Source organism: Brugia malayi (genome assembly GCF_000002995.4).
Source record: "Brugia malayi strain FR3 genome assembly, contig: Bm_v4_ChrX_scaffold_001, whole genome shotgun sequence".
Classification (NCBI taxonomy): domain Eukaryota; kingdom Metazoa; phylum Nematoda; class Chromadorea; order Rhabditida; family Onchocercidae; genus Brugia; species Brugia malayi.
This window is the reverse complement of record NW_025062479.1, coordinates 17,283,483-17,293,959: the sequence shown is the minus strand read 5'-3', so window position 1 is coordinate 17,293,959 and position 10,477 is coordinate 17,283,483. Positions and strand designations below refer to the sequence as shown.

The following is a 10,477-nucleotide window of genomic DNA, read 5'->3' as shown; positions in this document are numbered from 1 at the left end:
CGGTGATAATAAGCTTACTGAGAGATCTTAATAAAATTATCACTACTTATGTGACTACACTGTTAGTAATTAATTCTCTAAGCTTATGGGATTAACTGAGATAATGAGAGCTAATTACATTGGGAACATACAAAAGTTCCCTGTAAACCTAACTAAATGGAATAAGCAAATCATCCTTCTCTCTTGTCCTCAAACAACATCATTTGCTCATACTTTCGACTATACTATTAAAGAACAACTTTTTCGATGTTTTAGTAATATCAGCATTAAAAAGTAGTGCATCCACACAATTCATCTTAAAAATCTCCTCCAACGATTCTTCAATTTTGAGATCCTTTTTCATGCTTATAATGATCAAGGAAGTATAACAGTACAGCAATGATAGCATAGAAGTTAAGCCATCAGGAGCACATGGAACTGTTTATGAGCTACTACGATTGTTCAGTTACCTAGTGGGAGGCGTCTGTACAAAGTCGTCAGGAAAAAATTCAAAAAAGAAGGGTTTTAAAACTAATAAAATTTCACAAACGGTAAAAGAAACACAATGAAGGGTCATTAAGTCATTAGTCAAAAAAGTTATTTTGTAGTATTTAACAATTGATGACAAATGACACTCTGAACACAATTTATCGATCGATAAATGAAGATTAAATTAATATCTTCAAAAGGTAACAAGAATTATGAAATAATGGATCTCACAGTACTTTATACTTTTCAAAGTAGCTAACAGGATTATTTGAAAACTCAACAGTGAGATGCACAAAAATTAACCGAAAGAAGAGAAATGAATCATGATACAGCCCCCCCCCCCTGCTCAACAGTGCGCTTCACCCCATCCACTGCTCTGCGACCGTTATTTTCGTATTGTCCTTGGCTATGCCCCGTTATCGCCAAGTGGTTATGGTTGACCATAAAGGAAACCACGGATGAAATTCTTTCGGCACATGTTGTCATCATTGTATTGTTTTTAGACATGCTTCTGATGATTACTTGTGCTAGAGCGGAGCTATACATACATTCCACACTTTGCCTTATACATTTCATGCATCCTCCATTGTCAGAAATTATTGCATGATTTATGATAAATAAAATTCTTTCTTTTTCAGCAGGGAAGTAAGTCTATTATGGAAAGTTTGTATCACGAAACAAATAGTCTGCTGCAACAAGTACACTTTGACTTAGGTACCTTGGAAAGCATGCGAAATGAAAGCGATGCTCAGAAAATTATCCAAAATATTTACCAGCGGTTGAAGTAAGTTTTGGTTCCACATCTGGTCTTTTCATAAAGTTTGCGAAATTGTATTTTAGTGTGATATTTCACATCTTATGATTTCATTAATTGAGTATTAATGTAGAAAAACTGAAGAACGCTATGTAAGAATCTTACAGAACACCAAGTTCAATTAGTCATGCTTAACAGTTAGGTCTTATGCATGAGTAGGGATTTGACGCTGGCAGAAAAAATGAAGGAAGGATTATTAGCAATTATTTTTGATACTTCGATTCTTGATCAAACACACTGTGATTGGTCGATAGACTTTTGAAAATCTCTCTCTTAATTTTAAATTTAAACTCTTCGAATTTAGTTCTAACATGCAGGCAGATTGATGGAAATTGTGGACGTCTAGATATATTTGTCAGCAAGGAACCACCACATCGTCGACGTACTGTCAAATATAAAGTGGATCAGTTGAAATTCGATTGTCATTCACTGCACTCGACAGTTGACAATATGCACATGCGTATGACAAGTAAATGGAGGGCCATTGCTGAAAGAGAAGAACTTCTTACTCAAAGGTATTTTATGTTTGTGGAGAGGTGGGAAAAGTTTTTTTTTTTTTTTTGAAAGGAGTTTGGGGACGTAACTGGGCTCTTAGTTTTTTTCAGCTTGGTTCTATTAATTCAATTTTTTGATTTATAATTCCAGAGTCCAGTTTATATTATTCATTAATGCAATTTCAGATTTCGCCCAAATGACACAACACATGTCTCAATCGAAGACTGCGAACTAGTTCTCCATGATCATTTACATTCCTCTCACAATGCTATTGATGAACTTATTAGCCACGGAAGCGCGATACTTGAGCAGATTCGCTCACAGGGAGTAGGGTTGAGAGGGATCAAGCATAAAGTTCTGAGTATAGGGCATACGGTAAATAGTTCTTAATATGCAAATTTGTAATCTTTCAAAGAGAAAAATTAAATGACACAAAGATCAGCTGGAGAAGCTGCAGATTAATTATGTTCACTTAAATTTTTTTTTATGTTTTGTCCCTTGCAATGAGAGAAAATCTTCCTCTTAGTAGGTATACCATAGCATATGGAAGTATTTTGTAAAGTTTTACACTTAAAGAAATGCATTAGTGAGGAAATAAATGCTTCTAATGAGCATTAAATTTAGCTGAACATGCGATTTTTGTCATTGTTATCGAATGAAGGTTTAGGTACATAATTATTGCCCATTTTAGCTTGGCTTATCATCGACAACATTACAAATGATTGAAAGGCGATTGAATGAAGACTGGATTATTTTTTGTGTGGGTTGCATGACTTTCATTGTTTCTATGTTTTTCTTTTATCGTTTTTGGAAAAGTTAAGTGCTTTTTAAGATAGCGTCCCTTTTTTAGCAGTCTTGCAAGAAAACAATTTTTATTTTGACCACTGTCAGTGAATAATTTTGTGAAATATGATACAACTGATGCCAAATTTTGTTTCGATTTCGGATGCATAATTGTCCTTTTCTTTTATCGTTTTTGAAAAATTCAATTTGATATGTTTCACCACGATTTACAGCTAAGTTTTATGGCTTCAATAGTGCAATCAATAGCAAGAATTTCCTGCAAAGGTCTTCTGACTGCTTCCAACTTATTCATAAAACGGAACTTGCTATCGTCTTTCTTTTTCCTTTTTTCAGTTGCAAACTGCTGTGCGAGTTAAAGCAAATCGATTTTCAATATTCAAAATATTGTTTTTTTTTTTATAGTTTGATTATATGATTGCTATGTTTTTTACTAATTTTGAAAAGACTGAATTAACAAAATTTGTTTTCCCGACCTATCAATACGGTAGCCCTTAATATTATTTCTAAAGAGTTGCTTACCCAGACTTGTTTCCCTTCATATTCTTCATAATTTTTGTTTCTTATTTTGTAAACAATTTGTAAAATTGTTTTGACAAAATGTATTAGTAAATGCTTTTCAACAGTACATGGTATCTCTATTGCTTTATTGAATTATTTCTATAGCAAGTCACATTGTTGCCCTATTCATTTAACCTCTGAATGAATGTTGAAAATTTATTTGATCTCAGTTTCTTTTTTATGCCACTAATCACAAATCTATTACTTTGGTAGCAGTAACCACAAAATCCACTTATTTCATAGCACAATATAGTTCACATTACAGAAAAAAGATTAGATAACAGAAGCAGACACGGTTTTTTCGTGTCGTTGATTTCTTTCAGGTGTTATTTCTTTTTCACTCATGAATAATCGTTCAATCTCTTCAATACGTCTTCCACGTGTTTCCGGCGCAAAGAAATAAAATATGATGAAGCCAATGAATGAAATACCAGCATATAAGAAGAACGCACCTAAAATTATGACATCAAAGCGTCTTGAACTTTTCAGTTTTCTGCCCTTTCTTGAATACTCTTAACTTCTATTCTTACAATAGTCTCATGCAGTAGAGCCACGTTATTATTTTTGTTCTTAATCCTTTCCTTTTTGTTAAGTAATGTATAAATCACCAGTTTCATTTGAAAAAAAAAGTTTTGAAAAAAGTGCGAAGATCGCCAGAACCATGTTTGGTGATAGCTTGACTTAAGCTGAGGTATGTTAACGACATCAAAAGATTGAAGGTCCAATTTGTAAATGTAGATAAAGCAACACATGTGCCTCTCGCCCAAATCGGATAAACCTCGGCATTGAAAACCCATGGGATTGGACCCATACCTGAAATACTGATGACTTTGGGGGATAATTAAGAAAATTTTTTAATAGTCTTTCAGTAACTTGTTTTGAACTATAGAAACTTACCAAGGGAATAAACAGAAATGTAGAGTATCATAATTACTATTGGTAATGCTGTAAATCGGGTTTTACAAGATGTATCAGTAAATGAATAAGCAGTCGCATTGTTCATGCTATCCTGAAAAATAGCATTAAATTCAAAATGAAGTAGAAAATAAAGTGAACATGAAATAATTGCAATTATTCCGAACAAATTTGTAACGATTTTTTGATGGGTCAGTGTTTCTGGTGATAGTGCATTTCAATTAATCTATTACCAATGAGCTATCAACAGCTCAAACAGTTCCGTTCTAGGTTGTCTTTAGTTCCTCTAAAGGCTTTTCGGAATATGTCCCATCATGTTCAGCAATAATTTTCCTGGAGATCCCTTATCATAAGGTACAGCTAACAAGATATATAAATTTTAATCGATCCCACAAATTAAAATCTCATTTATTAATCATTCTAGAAAAGGAGTCACTAATTATCATTTTATCCTAAACTGGTTTTTTTTTTTTGATTTAGGTTTGTGCAGCGATCAACTGATCTTAAGTATAAGATACGTCTATTGAAGACGTACCTTACAGTATCCATAAAGTGAGTGTTGAATATTTTCTGAATTAACAGGTAGGCACTGCCCAAAAGTTGTTGGTAATGATGAAGATTCTTCCTTCAGACTACAATATCCACAATATTCTGATGTTACACATTCATCGCAATTCCTGTAACATCGAACAAATTTCGAAATCTCGGATGCTGCATATTTCACCTGTTATTTTCAAATGATCAGATTGATAAAAAGTTCACTAAAATAATATCAATTCTGAACATGAAGTGCACATCAGAATTAAAATCTTTATTATTCGAAAAACTGCATTGTTTTTTCGAGTATGTAGAAGGCTATTTTGACAAAATTATTGCTTTTCATGTCTAGTTGAAAAATTAGTAAATCTTTTGATTCACCTGAATCCGAAGCATAAGTCTAGTAATTCCTTGTTCGTGTTGGTAGAATTCATATCTATACCAATATAAGCCTGCGCTTAAAAAAGGATCGGTTCTTGTAAAAGAGAGTATTTCATAACTAAATCTTGTCGAGATAGCAACACTTTTAGGAAAGTATTTCATGATTCAATACCAAGTTTTCTTACTTCATTCTTTTAAAGAATTTTCCTGAAAAGCTTGCCTTGTGCTAACAACACTAACGCAAATTATCTATTACACATTTACATATAATAATTGTAGCAACTTAATTACCGATGCCGACAATTCCTGACCATCATCAGCAGTTATCACTTACCAGGATTAATTTTTGAGGAATCATAATTGATAAGAATGAACGCACCACCCATCATACACAATGTAATAACAACACCGATTAGAGACGACAACACAAGAGTACGCCTCCCAAGTCTTTCGATCAAGTTCAGTGGTAGTATTGTCCCTACCGCTTGCACAGCTACAAAATTTTTAAAAGAAAATTGCAAAAAAAATATGTAGTTTATAGATCCTAGTAATTATTAGAGTCTTGCGTGCTAAAACAAGGTCAACAGAGATTGGTCAGTTAAAAAACTACTTGAAACAAAAAAAGTATTTACTTGAAATACCACATGAAATCCAAATTGTTGTAATTTTATCGTGTACGCCAGCAGAACGAATAATGCTGCTGGTATAATATCTTAAATTGATAAATAATTTTCCATTTAGTCTTTATAAACTCAAGTTCATTTCATACTTCAAAAATTTTCGAAAGAGGTTACTTAAATCAAAATGATAGGATAACATTCATATTCTCATAAGAAAGATCGATAAGCATGGATGCACTATTCCTTATAAACATCTAAAAAAAGAAAAAGAAAAAAAAGCAAAACAAAACGAAACAAGAAACAGAGGTAGTAATATCGTTAATTTTAAAAGGTTTGTTTTTCCATGCATACAGCACTAAAACAATAAACTAGTTTGAGAAAATAATTATCAAATTTCTAAAAGTTATAACTTTGAAAGAAAAGGATTACAAAATAGTATTTATTCCAGCAAGCTGCTGAAACATCTGCAAAGCACAGCCGAGTGCCAGAGCTTTTCGTACATGCGCCGTTCTCAACACTCTGCGAAGGACGAATTCATCTCCTATCAATAACATATCATTTTCATATCCATTCAAATTTGTATGCAAACTATTTCACACAGTTCCTGATACTTAAGGAGTATTAATAAATGTACTTTGTAACGATGAGAGGAAATGCTGAAGGGAAATATGAGCTCATACTAAGCAAATGTAACATATTTTACTCAATTTCCATCTAAAGTTCGAAACAAGATTAAGTTACATAGAAGAAATGCTAACTAATGATATATTGTGAAAAGAAATGTGGTATGATGTTGGCATGAAAATCTTAATTAATTTATTTAGGTCTTTTTTATTTATTTAAGTTAACCTACCGCTTTCTTGACGAAGTATTGCCTCACGTCTCATTTCACGCGCTACTTCACCCATCTCATAAGCAATCCATTCCTTATCGTTATCATATAACCGGTGCAAAACCTCTTGTGCTTCTTTTTCACGCCCGTGATTGATTAGGTAACGTGGTGTTTCTGGTAGGAAAAGGAAGCCGACTAGCTAAATTGATTTCGTTAGTTCCACAGTGAAAGGGATATATTGAAAATACATTTTTCGGTGTTGCTTCAATTTCGAATTTACATCTGAATTTTTAAAAGCCATTCCTTCAAATAATTTTTCCCGAAAGTTTTTCAATTTCTGAAAAATGAGAATTATGAACCTATGTGAAGTCATAGAAACTCCTTTTACAGTGATGTTAACGTTATAGAAACTTTTTACATAGTAAAGTCAATTTGTTTTACGAAATTACAATTTTAAACAAGTCGAAATCTTTGAAAGAAAGTAAAGATTATAGTACCTGAACTAAAGCCGGCACAGCAGCAAATGCGAACATCAAGCGCCAACCAATATTCACTGGATCATAATGAGCGAACCACGCCGCCACAGCATTGGCGACCGTAAATCCAAATGCCACCATGAACTGATAAATTGTTACCAATTTCCCCCGTATTCTCGCGGGGGCCGCTTCGCTTATGTATACGGGTACAACCATGGACGCAAATCCTGTAATTCTGTATAACAGTAAAGTAATTGCAAGTGATTCACATTGGTTTACTTCGGTATCTTAGCATTTTCCTGTTAATAGGAGAACTTCATCTTTAATTCCATTACTTCTAATTTTAATTGTTAAAAGTATTAGATCCTTTATTACAAATAACATTATTATCAAAATTTCCTGTAAATTAATATGAGACATAAAATATTCAACTGATACCAATGGCAATCCCCAACAATATGCGTCCAATAAGCAATGTCCACCGACCGAAAGCAACACCGCAAATAATAGCGCCAGCGATAAAGAACACAGTGGCCGATATGATCACTTTTCGACGACCGAATTTATCGCTGCTTTTTCCTATGTTTGATAATTTTAAGTAACTTTTACAGGTTTGTTATTTCATAAAATTTAGGTGAATTTTAAACTACTTCAAAAAACTGATTCCAAATAATTTTTACAGCAAATACAATTTGCTTCCCATAAGATTGCATCTGCTAGCAATGTGGTGGACTGGGAGAAGAAGTCCAAAGACAAATGGCTGGAATGTAAAGAAACTTTCGAATCTTTGCCAAAAAAGAATACTAAATAGAGGATAACATACCAAATAGGATACTCATCAAAAGTGCTAACATCTTTATCGATTAATCGTGATGATGCATTTTCTCCTTCGAAATATTTTTGAAGGTAAAATATTAGAATGGCTTAAAAACTAAAATTCAAAAGGAACTTCAATAACCTGCGGTTAGAGCAGCAATACCTGCCATTCCGGATGTTATACTGATTATAATTTCCTGCCAAACAGTTGATAAACCATCCATATATTTATTATGAGGCAAGTATAGCATTATGCTGAAAATTAGTTCTGCTTATTTTAAAGTAAAAAAGAAAACAAACTTTTCTTAATTGTAATTCTTATGCGACTTAATGAAGAGATGCGATAACAATTTGCATCTAAAAAACAAATGTGTAATTGAAAATCATTGCAATGAAATCTAACTTTTAGCACAACTAAAGCGGAAAAGACAATAAAGTGAAAAAAGAAATTGAAGAGAACAAAATCCAGCTAAGATACTATCACTTACCCGGAGACAATGCCAGTATCATAACCAAATAGTAATCCACCCATTGCGGCCATCAACGTTAAAAGGTAAACATATGCATTTGCTCTTATTTGTTTCTTTGGGTCTTGGTGTCCCTGGTGGTCACTGTTGGCCTAGAAAGTAGCCGACGGCAGTTACTGGACTAATGGTATCTTTTTTTTAGCCAAACGTGTTCTCTACCTTCGTTGAAAATTGGTCTCTTTTAATCTTTTTTGTCATCTGATTGTATTTTCATCCTTAAACTCCTTCGAGTGTGGAGTCTTCAAGTATCACTAAAACAATTTTGCCTCGGACAAGTCAGACAAGCCAGGCAAAGATTTGGGAAAGAACGGTCAAATGCTGGTCTTCGGGGTATTGTATCATCTTTTTTTGTTTCATTTTTGACTTAGTAAGAAATATTTCCACAAAAGCTTCGACAAAAATTTTTAGAATGATCAGTGACGTATTAACTTGCTTTCTTTAGACCACTTGAAATCAACATTTTAGACCTATAAGAGCTCGACCAAGTAGGATCTATTCAATGTAATTTCAAATATGCTTGAAAGATTTCATTCTTCGACACACATTATGCTTTTAGCAATATTATTGTTTCTAAACTTGCTATTAGTTGAGTAAGTAGAGTATTTGAATAGAATGGTAAATCGAACGCGAAAAGTTAAGAGCTATTTTAAACTATTTCCATACTAAAACATGCCGAAAAAACTTAAGATTTTATACAAAATCAAGATGAGTCTAAATATAAATTTGATTATCAAAACTTCAAAACCTCCCCATTAAAAAAACTGAAAATTATCAGAAGACATAGGTGTAACTTTTTAGGGTTTTGATTATGTTTAAGTTACTTTTACATAAATAAGAGAACTTACAATTCCGATATAAACCATCAGAAATTTCTGTTCACTCGGAGGATTCCTGAAAACAGAAGTTGAATAATATTCGGTCAGAGAAGCTCAAATAAATTTAATAAGGCACGTAACAGAAAGTATTCAAAAAACGATCAAATAGAAGGAAAAAATTTTTGAATTACAATGCCGAAATGGACTGGCAGCATGGAATGATTTCGCATTGCCGTAGAATGAAGTAAGAAAAGAACAACTTTCACAACATTCCATAAAGTACATAATAGAAACAGAATTTAAAGAGAATGACATCGACATTTTAATAAATTTTACGAAAATATTTGAATAGAGCGATTCATCTGTCCTCAGAAATAGATCCATTGAATCAAGTATCCAATGTCGAGTCTAAAGATCAATTGAAGATATTGGCGATCTGTTGCAGAATATAATTTCATAGTAGCGTTTTTTTTTTTTTTTTTTATTACAGCATAGATCATTTTTCAGTTAGGAATGAAAAAAAACATTGTCCGATGGGTTAAAATATGAAGAAAGGTCATTTAATGAAAATGAATATTCAGAAATTAGTGGATCCATAATTTATATGACACAATTTATAAAACTTTGGTTTATATTGTAATTTATTTCGCTATAATTTATATTTTTTACAAATGCCTCATAATGTTACAATTAATAAAGGCTGGTAAATTTTTCAAATTTTGTAGGAAAAAGTAAGAAAAAATATTTGGAGAAATATTCCAAATAATTATGTTGAAAATTTTGCAGCCTGCTGGATATCATTGTACAACATATTTAAAAAATTTTTTAATTTGTGACATGGAAATATAATGCTTTATTAGAAATGTAGAGTCGAATAATCTGTAAAAATGTTATTTATTTAAATGTCAGTGAAAAATTTAACACAGCTAGTACTAACACAGCTTATAATAATAATTAATTAATAATAATATTAATTAATTATAAATAATTCATGGCGAAGATTGTATTACCTGCAGATGATGCATGCCACTGCTATATATGCATGTTTTTCGTTGTCATTTTTTCAAAGGGAAATGTTTGACCACATTTGTTTGTCATTCAATATAGGCAAACATATGACAACAAGAATAAATGTTAAATCCAGACTGTCTGCAAAGTTCAAAGATTGACAGTCACCTTAGGACCGACACTATAGTTACAACTGGGGTCGATTATTCCATGGAATTATACTTTTGTTTCGAGATTTAAATACTGGATAGTAAGTTTTTCGACACCATAAATAAAAAAAAGGACAAGCTGATGAACGGCAACTTTAACCTTTGATAGGGCTTACAAGTAATTGCTATAAATTTCAAATAATGAGCATGCTTAAACAACTGGAATCGCCATGAAAAATTTATTCTTTCTGTGATTATTCGT

At 32.4% G+C, this 10,477-nt stretch overlaps 2 protein-coding genes across 4 annotated transcripts; one reads left to right on the top strand and one right to left on the bottom strand.

The window, feature by feature from the left end:
* Nucleotides 1-1,124: 1,124 nt before the first annotated feature.
* On the top strand, nt 1,125-2,597 carry Bma-memb-1 (Uncharacterized protein; the record flags this gene model as incomplete). 2 transcript variants are annotated; one of them, XM_001897920.2, is made up of 4 exons in its annotated part: nt 1,125-1,252; nt 1,600-1,797; nt 1,963-2,152; nt 2,469-2,597. In XM_001897920.2, the coding sequence occupies 4 exons, from the start codon at nt 1,125-1,127 to the stop codon at nt 2,595-2,597; spliced, it is 645 nt and encodes a 214-aa protein (XP_001897955.2). The 2 variants fall into 2 exon arrangements, with proteins under 2 accessions (XP_001897955.2, XP_042931107.1); XM_043075173.1 differs by lacking the exon at nt 1,125-1,252 and having other exon boundaries at nt 1,733-1,797.
* An 815-nt stretch (nt 2,598-3,412) lies between these two features.
* On the bottom strand, nt 3,413-9,106 carry Bm9530 (Uncharacterized protein; the record flags this gene model as incomplete). 2 transcript variants are annotated; one of them, XM_001897919.2, is made up of 14 exons in its annotated part: nt 3,413-3,591; nt 3,800-3,952; nt 4,037-4,148; nt 4,590-4,731; nt 4,973-5,048; nt 5,307-5,465; nt 5,605-5,684; nt 6,022-6,133; nt 6,446-6,623; nt 6,922-7,127; nt 7,339-7,479; nt 7,859-7,971; nt 8,205-8,335; nt 9,089-9,106. In XM_001897919.2, 14 exons carry the CDS (start codon nt 9,104-9,106, stop codon nt 3,413-3,415), a joined length of 1,800 nt encoding a protein of 599 aa, XP_001897954.2. The 2 variants fall into 2 exon arrangements, with proteins under 2 accessions (XP_001897954.2, XP_042931106.1); XM_043075172.1 differs by lacking the exons at nt 8,205-8,335; nt 9,089-9,106 and having other exon boundaries at nt 7,859-7,967.
* Between the last annotated feature and the right edge of the window lie 1,371 nt (nt 9,107-10,477).